This window comes from Oncorhynchus gorbuscha, linkage group LG23 (genome assembly GCF_021184085.1).
Source record: "Oncorhynchus gorbuscha isolate QuinsamMale2020 ecotype Even-year linkage group LG23, OgorEven_v1.0, whole genome shotgun sequence".
Taxonomy (NCBI): domain Eukaryota; kingdom Metazoa; phylum Chordata; class Actinopteri; order Salmoniformes; family Salmonidae; genus Oncorhynchus; species Oncorhynchus gorbuscha.
Window position 1 is genome coordinate 61,512,194 of NC_060195.1, and position 17,903 is coordinate 61,530,096.

Sequence of the window (17,903 nt, forward strand, 5' to 3'; positions counted from 1 at the left end):
TATGACAGAGTGGACTACCTGTGCTAATTAGCTATTTGTGTCTCCGAACACCTGTGTGTCAGCAGAAGACAGATGCCACAAATGTGTTTTCACGGAAAATTACTGCTTTTAAACACAGCAAGGTGACCAGGGACAATGGTATGGTTCAACAGTACAAATACTACCTACGCCCTTAGGGTTCTTGGAACTCAAAACGGCCCATCAAAAGGTTCTTCCAGGAACCCCATAGAGGGGTCGGGTTCATGGTAGAACCTCCTTACTTGGTGGGGGTTCTTGCAGGTTTTTCCCTTGTATGATCTAAATATATATATTTTTGTGATGACACCATCTATCTTTACATATTTGTGCAAATCTTTCTAAAACAGAAAATGGACACAATTCAATGGATATCAATCAACAAAGAGGTAAGAATATGTAGGCTATAAGAATATGCTGAATGTAAAATAAAATAACTTTTGATAATGCTTTTCATACACATACCTTGGTTATAATGTAGAGGCTTATGGGATATTCATTGAAGAGGAAAGGGGGGGGGTAAATGTGATCTGCATAACATACCAATTGACATACCTTTGTATGCCTCGTCTGTATACCTACAGACACAAAAGTGAGCATTTCACTGTACCCCACAATTACAAATGCGACCCTGTGTGTGACTAATAAAATAATCTAATCTAACTGGTTAAGTGGACATTAAGTGCATGTTTTGCATTTGTGATATTATTTTGAGGTAATTTGAAAGTAGAGGGATTTATGCTTCTAGAACAATACTGCAATTGAGAATCGATTCACGTTTAGATGGAGTATTTGTCTGTTTTGGTTTCCAGAGCCAATTCACCCATTAAACAGAAAATGTAAGGTCCTTGGACTAATGAGTAACGTTAGCCCTAATTTGGACTAAAAGAGCCTAACTGTAGGGGTGCTCATGTTCCTGGGGATCAGAAATGTCCAGTGCCAGAGGCAGGTTGAAGTTGCCATGATCAGAGTTGTACAGAAGGTGTTGTATGCTGAGGCAGTGAAGAAAGTAGAGGAAGATGGGTCAAGGGTAAGGGATCCTAAGAGGCTCCAGGTGAGTAGTAGAATGTTGCCAGTACAGAGTGATAGGCCTACGAATGCAGTGTGCTTCAGTAAGGTTGGCTTTTAGTGCTTATTGCTATGGTTGTCAACTGTCCTGCAGGAATAGAATGTAAAATGACAGAAAATAGTTGTTGTGGTGGCAGCCTCAGAGAAGTACTTGGGTTTACGAGATTTTAAAGCAGAAGAGGGTGTGTTGAATGGTGTCCCGTCCTCCCAGGCCATGCCTGGTATAGGATAAGATGGGTTCAAAATAGCGAAATTGGGTGGTGGGTTCTTAATAATGAGTGAAGGGTTTTTTTGTAATGCAAAGTATAATGGATTTATACTCCAGTCCATTTGGTGGCGGTAATAGGCCATTAATATTGGATGCCAACCGCCGTTAAACCCCACCGAATAATACTTTCTTGTAGCTAGCTACGGTAACCCGTCTTATTATAGCTCAGTTAGACAACATAGCTTGCTAACTGAAATAATATTCTACAAAATGCATTTAATCTTTGTTTTAAACTGACTGACGTAGCGTAGTTAATTTACGTTGGTGGCAGGCAAACTTGTTTTCTTCAGCTCAAGCCGAGGGAAGCTAACGTTAGCAAGCTACAATGACATTTCTGTGAATTCATGGGGGTGGACACAATTAAATACGTCATTGGCTAACGGCCACGATTTCCATCAAAACGTAAGTATCGTTTTTATATTATGCAAATATAAGCTGCATAGCTAAGGTTATCTATGTTGCACCAAACATGTCTAGCTAGCTAACAGCAGCTGATTATAGCTATCCAGCCAATAGCCAAGCATTCGTAGGTAGATCCCTGACTAGCTTGTCTGTCGCTTTCCAGATTCAAACAAAATATAGCCTTGTAACTAGGGCCCAGAGTTTTTCCTGCTCAGGTCTATCAGGCCAGTCTTTCCTCATCCTCTCATGCCCACTGCCCCCATACCAATCAAGTTATGTCATTAGTTACATTAGAACGTTAATATTCCTCTTAGATAAATTGTCTGACCTACCCTGATCACTTACATTGTCCAATGACTGACTGCCAGACCCAGTGTTTTATTCCCATATTCCCTCTCACACCCAGTCTGATGAGCATCCACTGAATGCCCGTGTGTGTTGTTTTGACTGATTCCATTGTCATGGTAAGCACATTATTGGAAGTGTTGACAGTGTTAGTTAGATATGATGTAATATTCTGCTTTATTCTCCTTCCCTCAGACCCATGGCAAAGTGGTTAAAGGACTACCTGAACTTCGGCAGCCGTCGTGACGCCCCCCAGCTTCCGCGTCCTGACTACACAGAGAGTGAGATCCTGAGGGCCTACAGAGCCCAGAAAGACCTGGACTTTGAAGACCCATACCAGAGCACAGAGAAATCACAAAATGGCTGCTACGGTGGCTGTAGGGGGACAGTAAGCCTGCATGCATTTCCCGCCTTGGCTTCTGTCCTTCCCAACGATGCAGAGGTGGGCAATGTTATCTTATAGGGCATGAACATGTTGTGTTATGACCGTGTTATTACAACAGAGGCGGCTGGTTGACTAAGATATAGGAGGACTGACTCAATGTAATTGCTGGAATGTGATGGCTCTAACAGTATCAAACACATGGCTTTACAGGTGTTATGACCATGTTATTACAGGTCTTTTAAGGTTGTTATAATGTATTCCAGGTGAAGGTGGTGTCTCCCAAACACAGGCTGATCAAGGTGGACTCTCAGGAGTTCCGTCGCAGTAAGGTCCCCCTCAGCCCCGTCACCATCCACCAAGAACCGGTATGGAATGACAGTTGTTTTTGATCTTCTCCCTCTTTCATGTTCTTTGTATCCACATGATTCTCCTCATTTATGGCTTTGACTCTTTAATTGTTTTTGTTTACCCTTTTTCCTCACTATCCCAACCACCCTCCATCACTCTCTTCAGGTGCTTCCCTCTGCTCCTACAGTAGTAGGGGACTCCGACACCGACTACTCAGACCCGTTTGATGCCAGACCAGTTCCTCGGCTTAGAACAGATTGGGAGCCTAACCCTAACCCACACCTTACCTTGGACCTCAGCCCCATCACCAGTCCTACCCTGGTAGCCTTCAGCCCTAACCCGATCCTAGGTCTCAGTCTCCGTCCAGGGGACAGCAGCAGCTACATGGAACCCTTTGAAGCCCAGAGGGTCATCACAGGTCGGCTCCTTTTAGGTGTTGCCTACACACCCACACCTTGGACTTCATGCCTGGCTGTCTAAAATGACTGACATACTACTGAGATGCATAGACTTATAGTTAATTTATTGATTGTGTGTGTAGAGCTCCAGCGGGGCCGGCCAGGAGTGGGCAGTGGAAGGTCAGGGGCTGGGATTGGAGATCAACTCTATGATGACCCCTACGATGAGAGGACTCGACATCGCCACCGGGGGGGCGCCACCGCAGCAGCAGGGGAGAGAGTTCCTCAGGAACAAAACGGTAACAAAACGGTAACAATCTTCTTCTTCTCTGTTTTGATTTCATCATCTTCCTACATCCTCTCCTCCTCCTCTTCCAGAGAGAGGTCAGAGAGAGCAGGCTGCCCCAGGACGATGAGAGACCAGCAGAGGAGTACGACCAGCCCTGGGAATGGAAGAATGATAACCTCTCCAAAGCTCTAGCAGGTAGATATCTAATAGAGGAAAGCATCACTGAATTGTTGGGCTCTAAAACACATTAATCTCTAAAGCTCTAGCAAGTAGACCAGTGCTCTGATCTATTCTGGTGTAGGAGGCACTCGGTAGATGCTGCAGTTTGACATTTTAGCCATTTAGCTGACTCTCTTATCCATAGTGATTTACAGGAGCAATTAGAGTTCAGTGCCTTGCTCAAGGGCACACTTTTTCACCTCGTCTGCTCGGGATTTGAACCAGTGACCTTTCGGTAACTGGCTCAATGCTCTTAACTGCTAAGCTACCTGTTGCCCAGGTATTTAAGTAGTTGGCTAATAAAACTCTCCATTTGTAGTGAAGTTTGAGGGGGCAGAGTGGGTGAAGTCGTTAGCCCAGTCAGACCAGGCCAGACTACCCAGTACCAGCCCCACAGCCCCAGGGGGCGCAGCTAGCCTTCTGAGGCCTGGTGACACCACCCCTGTCCTGGGTGAGAGAGTGGACCCCTGCCTGCCCCTGGAGAGACAGGTGTAAGTTCATTCCCTCAACCGCTGACTCAGGATAATTCAGAAGCTCACCCTGGCCGTGTGTCACACTGTTTTGTGTCCCTTGCTATGCGTCACACAGTAATATGTCCCCCTTGCAGGTGGTACCACGGTTCTGTGAGTCGTGTGGAGGCAGAGACTCTACTGACGTTGTGCAAAGAGAGTTCCTACCTGGTGAGGAAGAGCCAGGCCTGCCCACAAGACTACTCTCTCTCCCTCAGGTACCTTTACACACTCTCCCTCTCTCATTCTACTAATGTTCTACATTATTCCAATCACATCATCACAAATCTGATTTCCATGGGTTTTCCATGTTTATCTAGGCCCTAATAAGGTGTTAAGGATTTTATAACGCTGATCTCTATTGCGCTCTCTTTCAGGAGTTGTCAGGGCTTCATGCATATGAAGTTCACTCGGAGTTCAGAGAGCCGTTACGTCCTGGGAGAGAACAGTCCTCCATTCTCCTCTGTACCAGAGGTCATCCACTACTACACCATGCACAAACTACCTATCAGAGGAGCTGAACACCTGTCTCTGCTCTACCCTGTCATAGTACAGACCCTCTGACCCTTCTCCACTCATTATCTGCATCCCAACTGGCACCCTATTCCCGATGTAGTGCACTACTTTAGTGCACTCTGATCAAAAGTATTGCAATATATAGGCAATAGAGTGGGACACGGCTATTTATGATGTATTACTAATACAGATGGTGCTGTCGTCTGCGGAGATGCTAACATGGCTGCTGTGGAACTGTGTGATGTTATTCTTAGAGCGTCAACATGGTGCTGGTGGAAACCACAATGGTTAAACTATTACAGTTGAAGTCGGAAGTTTACATACACCTCAGCCAAATACATTTAAACTCAGTTTTTCACAATTCCTGACATTTAATCCTAGTAAAAATGCCCTGTCTTAGGTCAGTTAAGAGAATGTGAAATGTCAGAATAATAGTAGAGAATGGTTTTATTTATTTTATTTCATCACATTCCCAGTGTGTCAGAAGTTTACATAAACTCAATTAGTTTTTGGTAACATTGCCTTAAAATTGTTTAACTTGGGTCAAACATTTAGGGTTGCCTTCCACAAGCTTCCCACAATAAGTTGTTTCATCAGACCAGAGGTAATTTCTCCCCATGTGCAGTTGCAAACCATAGTCTAGCTTTTTTTATGGCGGTTTTGGAGCAATGGCTTCTTCCTTGCTAAGTGACCTTTCAGGTTGTCGATAGAGGACTCATTTTACTGTGGATATAGATACTTTTGTACCGATTTCTTCTAGTATCTTCACAAGGTCCTTTACTGTTGTTCTGGGGTTGATTTGCACTTTTCGCACCAAAGTATGTTCATCTCTAGGAGACAGAACGTGTCCCCTTCCTGAGCAGTATGACGGCTGCGAGGCCCCATGGTGTTTATATTTGGGTACTATTGTTTGTATAGATGAACATGGTACCTTCAGACGTTTGTAAATTGCTCCCAAGGATGAACCAGACTTGGAGGTCTACAACTTTTTTTCTGAGATCTTGGCTGAAATCTATTTATTTTCCCATGATGTCAAGCAAAGAGGCACTGAGTTTGAAGGTAGGCCTTGAAATACATCCACAGGTACACATCCACAGGTACACCTCCAATTGACTCAGGCTAATTGACATCATTTATCAGAATCAAATCAAATTTATTTATATAGCCCTTCGTACATCAGCTGATATCTCAAAGTGCTGTAAAGAAACCCAGCCTGAAACCCCAAACAGCAAGCAATGCAGGTGTAGAAGCATGGTGGCTAGGAAAAACTCCCTAGAAAGGCCAAAACCTAGGACGAAACCTAGAGAGGAACCAGGCTATGTGGGGTGGCCAGTCCTCTTCTGGCTGTGCTGGGTGGAGATTATAACAGAACATGGCCAAGATGTTCAAATGTTCATAAATGACCAGCATGGTCGAATAATAATAAGGCAGAACAGTTGAAACTGGAGCAGCAGCATGGCCAGGTGGACTGGGGACAGCAAGGAGTCATCATGTCAGGTAGTCCTGGGGCATGGTCCTAGGGCTCAGGTCAGTTAACTGGAGCAGCAGCATGGCCAGGTGGACTGGGGACAGCAAGGAGTCATCATGTCAGGTAGTCCTGGGGCATGGTCCTAGGGCTCAGGTCCTCCGAGAGAGAGAAAGAAAGGAGAGAATTAGAGAACGCACACTTAGATTCACACAGGACACCGAATAGGACAGGAGAAGTATAACAAACTGACCCTAGCCCCCCGGCACAAACTACTGCAGCATAAATACTGGAGGCTGAGACAGGAGGGGTCAGGAGACACTGTGGCCCCATCCGAGGACACCCCCGGACAGGGCCAAACAGGAAGGATATAACCCCACCCACTTTGCCAAAGCACAGCCCCCACACCACTAGAGGGATATCTTCAATCAACTAAAGCCATGTCAATGTTTTCTGGAATTGTCCATGCTATTTAAAGGCACAGTCATCTTAGTGTATGTAAACTTCTGACCCACTGGAATTGAGATAGTGAAATAATATGTAAACAATTGTTGGAAAAATTACTTGTCATGCACAAAGTAGATATCCTAACCAACTTGCCAAAACTATAGTTTGTTAACAAGAAATTTGTGGAGTGGTTGAAAAACAAGTTTTAATGACTCCAACCTAAGTGTATGTAAACTTCCGACTTCAACTGTATATGGCCAAAGGCAAATGCTGTAACAGAGCAGGTTACTGTATGTCAATAGAATATTATAGATAATCTGTATGGCACATTGATTAGCTAGCTGTACCAGGGTGGGAGTTTCATCCAATAGTGCTATATAGTAGACTGCTACATCGCTATAGTGGAAAGCTATTATATAAATGTGTGCTTGAAACCTATTTCAGTCCATATATGTATGAATGTTGGTGTTTTACACCTGAGTGTACAAAATATTAGGAATACCTTCCTGATATTGAGTTGCACCCCCTTTCGCCCGCAGAACAGCCTCAGTTTGCCGGGTCATGGACTACAAGGTGTCGTTCCACAGGGATACTGGCCCATGTTGACTCCAATGCTTCCCACAGTTGTCTTGTTGGCTGGATGTCCTTTGAGTGGTGGATCATTCTTGATACACACAGGAAACTGTTGCGTGTGAAAAACCCAGCAGCGTTGCAGTTCTTGACACACTCAATCCGGAGCGCGTACTACCACACCCCGTTCAAAGGCACTTCAATATTTTGTCTTGCCCATTCACACTCTGAATGGAGCACACACTTAATCCATGTCTGAATTGTCTATAGGTGTAAAAATCCTCCTTTAACGGGTCTCCTCCCCTTCATACACACAGGTGACATCAATAAGGGATCATAGCTTTCACCTAGTCAGTGTGTAATGGGAAGAGCAGGTGCTCCTAATGTTTTGTACACTCTGTGTAGTTGCGTGTTAAAGTGTGAATGTTTTTTGGACTTTGATCATAAAAGCTAAAGAATAATAGGTAGGTTTGTTACTGTGGTGCTGTTTGTAAGATTTTCTCATGTTCTATGAAAATAAAGTGTAATTTTTTTTTTTAATTGTATTGAAAGTCTAACCACATATACACAGGTAGAGGGAAGGAATAAGGGTTGTTAAGATAAATATATTTGCTACTTTCCATTGTCCATACTAATATCATTGCTTCGTTCTAATTGGTATGCGTTTAAATTGGAATTGCAAGAAAGACTGAAAAAATAGCAGCATGTGCATTCAATTATTTATTTTTTTCATTTTTTATTTCACCTTTATTTAACCAGGTAAGCTAGTTGAGAACAAGTTCTCATTTGCAACTGGGACCTGGCCAAGATAAATCATAGCAGTTTGACACATACAACAACACAGAGTTACACATGGAATGAACAAAACATATAGTCAATAATACAGTGAGTGCAAATAAGGTCAAATAAGGGAGTTAAGGCAATAAATAGGCCATGGTGGCGAAGTAATTACAATATGGCAATTAAACACTGATGTGCAAAAGATGGATGTGCAAGTAGAGATACTGTGGTGCAAAAGGAGCAAAATGAATAAATACAGTATGGGAATGAGGTAGTTAGATGGGCTGTATACAGATGGGCTATGAACAGGTGCTCTGACAGCTGGTTCTTAAAGCTAGTGAGGGAGATGGGAATCTCCAGCTTCAGTGATTTGTGCAGTTCGTTCCAGTCAGTGGCAGCAGAGAACTGGAAGGAAAGGCGACCAAAGGAGGAATTGGCTTTGGGGGTGACCAGTGAGATATACCTGCTGGAGCGTGTGCTACAAGTGGGTGCTGCTATGGTGACCAGCGAGCTGAGATAGGGCGGGGCTTTACCTAACAGACTTGAAAATAACCTGTAGCCAGTGGGTTTGGCGACGAGTATGAAGCAAGGGCCAGCCAATGAGAGCGTACAGGTTGCAGTGGTGGGTAGTACAGTGGGGCAAAAAAGTATTTAGTCAGCCACCAATTGTGCAAGTTCTCCCACTTAAGAAGATGAGGCCTGTAATTTTCATCATAGGTACACTTCAACTATGACAGACAAAATGAGGGAAAAAATCCAGAAAATAACATTGTAGGATTTTTAATGAATTTATTTGCAAATTGTGGTGGAAAATAAGTATTTGGTCACCTACAAACAAGCAAGATTTCTGGCTCTCATAGACATGTAACTTCTTCTTTAAGAGGCTCCTCTGTCCTCCACTCGTTACCTGTATTAATGGCACCTGTTTGAACTTGTTATCAGTATAAAAGACACCTGTCCACAACCTCAAGCAGTCACACTCCAAACTCCACTATGGCCAAGACCAAAGAGCTGTCAAAGGACACCAGAAACAAAATTGTAGACCTGCACCAGGCTGGGAAGACTGAATCTGCAATAGGTAAGCAGCTTGGTTTGAAGAAATCAACTGTGGGAGCAATTATTAGGAAATGGAAGACATACAAGACCACTGATAATCTCCCTCGATCTGGGGCTCCACGCAAGATCCCCCCCATGGGGTCAAAATGATCACAATTGCGGTGAGCAAAAATCCCAGAACCACACTGGGGGACCTAGTGAATGACCTGCAGAGAGCTGGGACCAAAGTAACAAAGCCTACCATCAGCAAGGGCACTGAAGATGAAACGTGGCTGGGTCTTTCAGCATGACAATGATCCCAAACACACCGCCCGGGCAACGAAGGAGTGGCTTCGTAAGAAGCATTTCAAGGTCCTGGAGTAGCCTAGCCAGTCTCCAGATCTCAACCCCATAGAAAATCTTTGGAGGGAGTTGAATGTCCGTGTTGCCCAACAGTGTGTGAAAACCTTGTGAAGACTTACAGAAAACGTCTGACCTCTGTCATTGCCAACAAAGGGTATATAACAAAGTATTGAGATAAACTTTTGTTATTGACCAAATACTTATTTTCCACCATAATTTGCAAATAAATTCATTAAAAATCATGTCTGTCATAGTTGAAGTGTACCTATGATGAAAATTACAGGCCTGTCTCATCTTTTTAAGTGGGAGAACTTGCACAATTGGTGGCTGACTAAATACTTTTTTGCCCCACTGTATATGGGGCTTTGGTGACAAAACGGATGGCACTGTGATAGACTACATCCAGTTTGCTGAGTAGAGTGTTGGAGGCTATTTTATAGACGACATCGCCGAAGTCAAGGATCGGTAGGATGGTCAGTTTTACGAGGGTATGTTTGGCAGCATGAGTGAAGGAAGCTTTGTTGCGAAATAGGAAGCCGATTCTAGATTTAGTTTTTGATTGGAGATGCTTAGTGTGAGTCTGGAAGGAGAGTTTACAGTCTAGCCAGACACCTAGGTATTTGTAGTTATCCACGTGTTCTAAGTCTGAGCCATCCAGAGTAGTGATGCTGGATGGGCGGTTAGGTGCGGGCAATGATCGGTTGAATAGCATGCATTTAGTTTGATTTGCGTTTACGAGCAGTTGGAGGCCATGGAAGGAGAGTTGTATGGCATTGAAGCTTGTCTGGAGGTTAGTTAGCACAGTGTCCAAAGAAGGGCCAGAAGTATACAGAATGGTGTCGTCTGCGTAGAGGTGGATTAGATAATCACCAGCAGCAAGAGTGACATAATTGATGTATACAGAGAAGAGAGTCGGACAGAGAATTGAACCCTTTGGCACTCCCATAGAGACTGCCAGAGGTCCGGACAACAGGCCCTCCGATTTGACACTGAGCTCTATCAGAGAAGTAGTTGGTGAACCAGGCGAGGCAATCATTTGAGAAACCAAAGCTGTTGAGTCTGCCAATAAGAATGTGGTGATTGACCGAGTCAAAAGCCTTGGCCAGGTCGATGAAGACGGCTGTACAGTAATGTCTCTTATCGATGGCGGTTATGATATCGTTAAGGACCTTGAGCGTGGCTGAGGTGCACCCATGACCAGCTCGGAAACCAGATTGCATAGCGGAGAAGGTTTGATGTGATTCAAAATGGTCAGTAATCTGTTTGTTAACTTGGCTTTCGAAGACCTAAGACCTGCAGGTTAGGATAGATATAGGTCTGTAGCAGTTTGGATCTAGAGTGTCTCCCCTGTGAAGAGGGGGATGACCGCGGCAGCTTTCCAATCTTTGGGAATCTCAGACGATACGAAAGAGAGGTTGATCAGACTAGTAATAGGGGTTGCAACAATTTTGGCAGATAATTTATGAAAGAGAGGGTCCAGATTGTCTAGCCTGGCTGATTTGTAGGGGTCCAGATTTTGCAGCTCTTTCAGAACATCAGCTATCTGGATATGGGTGAAGGAGAAATGGTGGGGGCTTAGGCAGGTTGCTGTGGAGGGTGCAGGGCAGTTCACCGAGGTAGGGGTAGCCAGGTGGAAAGCATGGCCAGCCGTAGAGAAATGCTTATTGAAATTCTCAATTATCGTGGATTTGTCGGTTGTAACAGTGTTTCCTAGCCTCAGAGCAGTGAGTTGCTGGTGCTCTTATTCTCCATGGACTTTACAGTGTCCCAGAACTTTTTTGAGTTTGTACTGCAAGATGCAAATTTCTGTTTAAAAAAGCTAGCTTTCCTAACTGCCTGTGTATATTGGTTCAATAATGTCTTCATTATGTTTAAGGGCTCTTGGAAGATTAGTCCAAATGGGGACTAAAAGAGATCCAAATAAAATCAATCAAATCTTTATGAAAGCCTTTCACATCACAGTGTGTGACATGACCGACGACGTGGATACCGGCGTCACCACAGCAACCACCAGGCGTCAGTATCAGCGTAAGCAAGGATAAACATCAAGGGCGCGTTCGTAAATTCACTTGGCTGGTTATTTAGGTTGTGTTCGTAAATTCAATCTGGAGTGCCAGAGTGAGCTCAGACTGCTCCTGGACGTTCATACATTTGTTTCTCTCTCGGAGCGTTCAGAGCGCCCACTGGACGCTTTGGCTAGCAGTCAAGCACCCAAGCTAACTGGCTAAAGGTGGCTAAATTGCTAGCTGCTTCAAGACACAAATGAAAGAACACCTCACTCTAACCATTGTACTCGTCATAGCAGAGTAGATTAGGCTTTTTTTCATGTTATCTAGAGCGTTTGTGACTAACTGTGCTGCTGGCAACAATTTCATAGTTTTTTTGCCAACTTCTACTGACCGGTAATTTTCTATGGGTGTTGCACGTTCGTAAATTCATCAGTTATTCAGCGTTCTGGCACAAATCCAGATAGCAGATGTTCTGAAAGAGCTGCAAAACCTGGACCCGTATAAATCAGCTGGGCTTGACAATCTGGACCCTCTATTTCTGAAACTATCCACCGCCATTGTCGCAACCCCTATTACCAGCCTGTTCAACCTCTCTTTCATATCGTCTGAGATCCCCAAGGATTGGAAAGCTGCCGCAGTCATCCCCCTCTTCAAAGGGGGAGACACCCTGGACCCAAACTGTTACAGACCTATATCCATTCTGCCCTGCCTATCTAAGGTCTTCGAAAGCCAAGTCAACAAACAGGTCACTGACCATCTCGAATCCCACCGTACCTTCTCCGCTATGCAATCTGGTTTCCGAGCCGGTCACGGGTGCACCTCAGCCACACTCAAGGTACTAAACGACATCATAACCGCCATCGATAAAAGACAGTACTGTGCAGCCGTCTTCATCGACCTTGCCAAGGCTTTCGACTCTGTCAATCACCATATTCTTATCGGCAGACTCAGTAGCCTCGGTTTTCGGATGACTGCCTTGCCTGGTTCACCAATTACTTTGCAGACAGAGTTCAGTGTGTCAAATCGGAGGGCATGTTGTCCGGTCCTCTGACAGTCTATATGGGGGTGCCACAGGGTTCAATTCTCGGGCCGACTCTTTTCTCTGTGTATATCAATGATGTTGCTCTTGCTGCGGGCGATTCCCTGATCCACCTCTACGCAGACGACACCATTCTATACACTTTTGGCCCGTCATTGGACACTGTGCTATCTAACCTCCAATCGAGCTTCAATGCCATACAACACTCCTTCCGTGGCCTCCAACTGCTCTTAAACGCTAGTAAAACCAAATGCATGCTTTTCAACCGATCGCTGACTGCACCCGCTTGCCCGACTAGCATCACCACACTGGATGGTTCCGACCTTGAATATGTGGACACCTATAAGTACCTAGGTGTCTGGCTAGACTGCAAACTCTCCTTCCAGACCCATATCAAACATCTCCAATCGAAAATCAAATCAAGAGTCGGCTTTCTATTCCGCAACAAAGCCTCCTTCACTCACGCTGCCAAGCTTACCCCTGTAAAACTGACTATCCTACCGATCCTCGACTTCGGCGATGTCATCTACAAAATTGCTTCCAACACTCTTCTCAGCAAACTGGATGCAGTTTATCACAGTGCCATCCGTTTTGTCACTAAAGCACCTTATACTACCCACCACTGCAACTTGTATGCTCTAGTCGGCTGGCCCTCGCTACATATTCGTCGCCAGACCCACTGGCTCCAGGTCATCTACAAGGCCATGCTAGGCAAAGCTCCGCCTTATCTCAGCTCACTGGTCACGATGGCAACACCCATCCGTAGCACGCGCTCCAGCAGGTGTATCTCATTGATCATCCCTAAAGCCAACACCTCATTCGGCCGCCTTTCGTTCCAGTACTCTGCTATATATATATATATGCCATTTAGCAGACGCCTTTATCCAAAGCGACTTACAGTCATGTGTGCATACATTCTACGTATGGGTGGTCCCGGGAATCGAACCCACTACCCTGGCGTTACAAGCGCCATGCTCTACCAACTGAGCTACAGAAGGCCAACACCTCATTTGGCCGCCTTTACTTCCAGTTCTCTGCTGCCTGTGACTGGAACGAATTGCAAAAATCGCTGAAGTTGGAGACTTTTATCTCCCTCACCAACTTCAAACATCAGCTATCTGAGCAGCTAACCAATCGCTGCAGCTGTACATAATCTATTGGTAAATAGCCCACCCATTTTCACCTACCTCATCCCCACAGTTTTTATTTATTTACTTTTCTGCTCTTTTGCACACCAATATCTCTACCTGTACATGATCATCTGATCATTTATCACTCCAGTGTTAATCTGCAATATTGTAATTATTCGCCTACCTCCTCATGCCTTTTGCACACATTGTATATAGACCCCTTTTTCCTCTACTGTGTTATTGACTTGTTAATTGTTTACTCCATGTGTAACTCTGTGTTGTCTGTTCACACTGCTATGCTTTATCTTGGCCAGGTCGCAGTTGCAAATGAGAACCTGTTCTCAACTAGCCTACCTGGTTAAATAAAGGTGGGGGAAAAAAACGAGTGCTCTGAAATTGGAGTAGATATCCAGAGTTCATTTACGAACGCACCCGAGAGTGCTCTGAAATCTGAGTAGATTGCCACAATGAATATACAAGCGCACCCCTACTCCGATTTCAGTACCACAACGCAGAAAAACTAGCTAATGAATTTATGAACGCACAACACCTGTTGAATATTACATATGTATCAGGAAAAAAACGTTATTAAATTGTTGCCAGCAGCGCTGTTACAGTCACCAACTGTCTAGATGACATGAAAACAGCTTAACCTGCTCTGCTAGCGCGAGTTAAATGGTTAGAGTGAGGTGTTCTCTCATTTATGTCTGGAAGTAACTAGCAAGCTAGCCAACTTTAGCCAGTTTTCTTGGGTGCTCGACTGCCGTTGTGAAGTCAGAACGCTCGGATCAACCCTAATCCTCGGCCAGAGCGTCAACTGTGCGCTCTGAATTTACGAACGAACAATCTGACATTTCTCTAAATTTACGAACGCACAGAGCGTCCAGTGCAAATTTACGAACACACCCCAAGTTGATCGCGAGGCAGCGGCAGGTAGGCGACGTGATAAAATAACATGATAATGTATGCACATATTTTGAGCTGCTAATCGTGGATATTGCGTTTACTTTATAAAACCGTATCTAATTAGTAGTAAGTAAAGTCGTTGTTAACTTCGCATCCAGTGCATAGTTGACAGCATATTTGCGAGAAGGTTCAAATGATTGTCTTACTAGTGGTCATGTCAGCTCTTATGTCATGTTTATGCCATTGTTTGGCTATATCCATGTCATAATGAGGTGTTATTGTTAACCCTTTGACTTTGCACTTGTCTCCCAATGAAGAAATGGTCTGTGTGCACTGTGTTCAGAGACATTTAAAGGAAAGTACAATAACCCTGTGGAGGCTGCTGAGGGGAGCAAGGCACATAATAATGGCTAGAAAGGAGCTAATGGAATGGTATCTTACACATGGAAACCATATTGTATGTATTTGACACCATTCCACCTCTTCCACTCCAGCCATTACCACGAGTCTGTCATCCCCAATTAAGGTGCCACCAACCTTCTCAACAGTCATTTTTGTGTTATGCTTCAGCAACTCGCGTATCCATGGCTACCCGGATGATGCAACTCGCTCAGCCCAAACCCAGCCTGCTCCGATTCCCTGACCGGTACTGCCACACAAACACACACACACACACACACACACTGACTGACTGACTGATTATTTTCCTTCCAGACGGTCAGTCTACTGGCTAGATGAACTCTCACCTGAAAGAAATGGCTCCACCACCACGTTTGGTAAGATCACCCCACTCTCTTTCTGTCCCTATCCCTTTTTCACTCTCTCTTTCTGTCTCTATTTATTTGACCTTTATTTGACCTTTAGTTAACTAGGCAAGTTAGTTAGGAACAAATTATTATTTTCAATGACGGCCTAGGAACAGTGGGTTAACTGCCTTGTTCAGGGGCAGAACGACAGATTTTTACCTTGTCAGCTCGGGGATTCGATCTTGCAACCTTTTGGTTACTAGTCAAACGCTCTATGATGTTTGTTGTGGATAATTTACTTTATAATCACCTTTTTAATGTTATTGTTTTTGTTGTAGAGTTGACGCCCCACTGGTCCCAGCTGTGTGGCAGGAAGCGGCTTAATTCTGGGTTCGAACAGAGCAGGTAACACTTCATAATGTTGTACAGTATGTTAATGATGTGTATAATAATGCATGATGACTCCTCCTCCCTCTCCAGGTTATCTCCCCAATGGGAGGTCAGTGTAGCAGCTTTGAGTGCCTATCCATCCAATAGAGTGTGTTCTCTGGCTTTGCCCCGCCTCCCCACCATAAGCTGGGAACCTGACCGCCCCCTACTGGCCTCCGTGAGTACCACACACACATCCCTCAATGTATAACCCTCTATCTGTGTGTCTCTCTCTGCATATATCTATCTCTCTTGTTTCCTCTCTTTGTGTGTGTCTCTCTCTCTAGCTGAGCAGAGTGGTGCAGACTGCAGTAGCCAGTCCTAGGGTCTGCCAGTTGGCCTGTCCCAAGCGGAGGCAGGGTCTCTATTCGCCCCATTCGTCCAAGACCTCACTGGCACTCCCCCACCAAGCTGCAACCTCCTCCCGACTACAGCTCCTCGCCCGTAAGACACTTAGGATACCTCGTGTTTACCTCAGAAAGTAAACGTTTAGTAACGGCCACCCAACCACATTGCAAAGTAAATGCGGTGTTCATTTTTAGCCTGTCTCGCACACACACACTCTCTCTCTCCATTACTCTCTCCGTCTCCTTCCTCCTCCCCATCCCACCTCCCCTCTCCCAGTCCCTAAGTCTGACCACCCCCAGTATGCCCAGGACCGTCCAGTCATCTGGCCAGTGCCTGGGCCAGTGAGGAAGGCAGTAGCCAGTGAGAGGGTGCAGGTCCTTTCACAGCCCAACCAGCGGAAGGCGCTGTTCCAAGGCTACAACCCGTACACGGTTACCCTAGCTGCACGCTCCGCTAGCGCCTCGCCGCGCCTACAGGTGAGCTGTGTTTCTCTCATTTACTTATTCATTTAAATCATTTAATAAAAATGTCATTAGTTTGTCTGTTTGTTTATTACAGGAGCTTTGTCTGCCCCTGCCGCGGAAATGCAAGGGCAAATAGACGAATGCATCTCATCTCACACCTCTACAGTACCTCCAGCCGCCTCTTCTTCAGATACTCTGTCTCCTGTACAGCATGTCCCTGATCACACTGCTTCATAATAAAGACCCTCTGTGATCTCATTGAGGCATGTTGCTGGGTCTTTGTTCTGGTTCAACGGGACCGCTGGCTTTAGAAGGTGGATTGTTTAGTGCTGCGACGTTCAACAGCGTGCTGATCATTCAACTGAACTGAAGTGACTTTTACGAGCACCAAATGGGAGTTACAACGCACATTACATACATAAAGCGAAAACCACCTGAATGTAAAAGTATACCTTATATATTTTACTGTGTAATTGTAGTATGTGACAGATGAAGGAAACCTGAAAAAGGATGTAATACCTTTAATGAATATTCCCTCTCCTGTTAACCCTCTACTGCACATACAGTTGAAGTCGGAAGTTTACATACACTTAGGTTGGAGTCATTAAAACTTGTTTTTCAACCACTCCACAAATTTCTTGTTAACAAACTATAGTTTTGGCAAGTCGGTTAGGATGTCTACCAAGTCATTTTTCCAATAATTGTTCACAGACAGATTATTTCACTTATAATTTACTGTATCACAATTCCAGTGGGTCAGAAGTTTACATACACTAAGTTGACTATGCCTGTAAACAGCTTGGAAATGTCCAGAAAATGATGTCATGGCTTTAGAAGCTTCTGATAGGCTAATTGTCATAAGTTGAGTCAATTAGAGGTGTACCTGTGGATGTATTTCAAGGCCTACCTTCAAACTCAGTGCCTCTTTGCTTGACATCATGGGAAAATCAAAAGATTTCAGCCAAGACCTCCACCAAAAAGTTATAGACCTCCACAAGTCTGGTTCATCCTTGGGGAAATATACAAAGGCCTGAAGGTACCACGTTCATCTGTACAAACAATAGTACACAAGTATAAACACCATGGGACCACGTAGCTGCCATACCACTCAGGAAGGAGACACGTTCTGTCTCCTAGAGATGAACATACTTTGGTGCGAAAAGTGCAAATCAATCCCAGAACAACAGCAAAGGACCTTGTGAAGATACTGGAGGAAACAAGTACAAACTGAAAGGCCGCTCAGCAAGGAAGAAGACACTGCTCCAAAACCGCCATAAAAATGCCAGACAGTTTGCAACTGCACATGGGGACAAAGATCGTACTTTTTGGAGAAATGTCCTCTGGTCTGAAGAAACAAAAATAGAATTGTTTGGCCATAATGACCATCATTATGTTTGGAGGAAAAAGGGG

The 17,903-nt window shown here is 44.7% G+C and overlaps 2 protein-coding genes across 5 annotated transcripts; both read left to right on the forward strand.

Annotated features, from left to right (window-relative positions):
* Window positions 1-1,102: 1,102 nt before the first annotated feature.
* On the forward strand, window positions 1,103-5,183 carry LOC124010707 (SH2 domain-containing adapter protein F-like). Its single transcript, XM_046323357.1, has 9 exons — window positions 1,103-1,753; window positions 2,294-2,540; window positions 2,747-2,848; window positions 2,997-3,249; window positions 3,373-3,539; window positions 3,608-3,713; window positions 4,057-4,228; window positions 4,345-4,464; window positions 4,624-5,183. The coding sequence occupies exons 2-9, from the start codon at window positions 2,298-2,300 to the stop codon at window positions 4,808-4,810; spliced, it is 1,350 nt and encodes a 449-aa protein (XP_046179313.1). The 5' UTR covers window positions 1,103-1,753; window positions 2,294-2,297; the 3' UTR covers window positions 4,811-5,183.
* An 8,862-nt stretch (window positions 5,184-14,045) lies between these two features.
* Window positions 14,046-16,751, forward strand: LOC124011527 (testicular haploid expressed gene protein-like). Of its 4 annotated transcripts, none has more exons than XM_046324979.1 (8): window positions 14,046-14,533; window positions 15,001-15,152; window positions 15,221-15,282; window positions 15,591-15,657; window positions 15,733-15,859; window positions 15,969-16,125; window positions 16,306-16,505; window positions 16,588-16,751. In XM_046324979.1, the coding sequence occupies exons 2-8, from the start codon at window positions 15,091-15,093 to the stop codon at window positions 16,627-16,629; spliced, it is 717 nt and encodes a 238-aa protein (XP_046180935.1). In that variant the 5' UTR covers window positions 14,046-14,533; window positions 15,001-15,090; the 3' UTR covers window positions 16,630-16,751. The 4 variants fall into 4 exon arrangements, with proteins under 4 accessions (XP_046180935.1, XP_046180933.1, XP_046180934.1 ...); XM_046324977.1 differs by having other exon boundaries at window positions 15,077-15,152; XM_046324978.1 differs by having other exon boundaries at window positions 14,046-14,278; window positions 15,077-15,152.
* Window positions 16,752-17,903: the final 1,152 nt, after the last annotated feature.

Bases quoted from the DNA above. Each gene is read 5' to 3' on its own strand.
- LOC124010707 (XM_046323357.1), top strand. From the start codon at position 2,298: ATGGCAAAGTGGTTAAAGGACTACCTGAACTTCGGCAGCCGTCGTGAC. The intron at 3,250-3,372 runs GTCGGCTCCTTT...TTGTGTGTGTAG, and splicing joins AGCCCAGAGGGTCATCACAG to AGCTCCAGCGGGGCCGGCCA. The intron at 4,465-4,623 runs GTACCTTTACAC...GCTCTCTTTCAG, and splicing joins GACTACTCTCTCTCCCTCAG to GAGTTGTCAGGGCTTCATGC.
- LOC124011527 (XM_046324976.1), top strand. From the start codon at position 14,950: ATGGAAACCATATTGTATGTATTTGACACCATTCCACCTCTTCCACTC. The intron at 15,283-15,590 runs GTAAGATCACCC...TTTTTGTTGTAG, and splicing joins TGGCTCCACCACCACGTTTG to AGTTGACGCCCCACTGGTCC. The intron at 16,506-16,587 runs GTGAGCTGTGTT...TGTTTATTACAG, and splicing joins GCGCCTCGCCGCGCCTACAG to GAGCTTTGTCTGCCCCTGCC.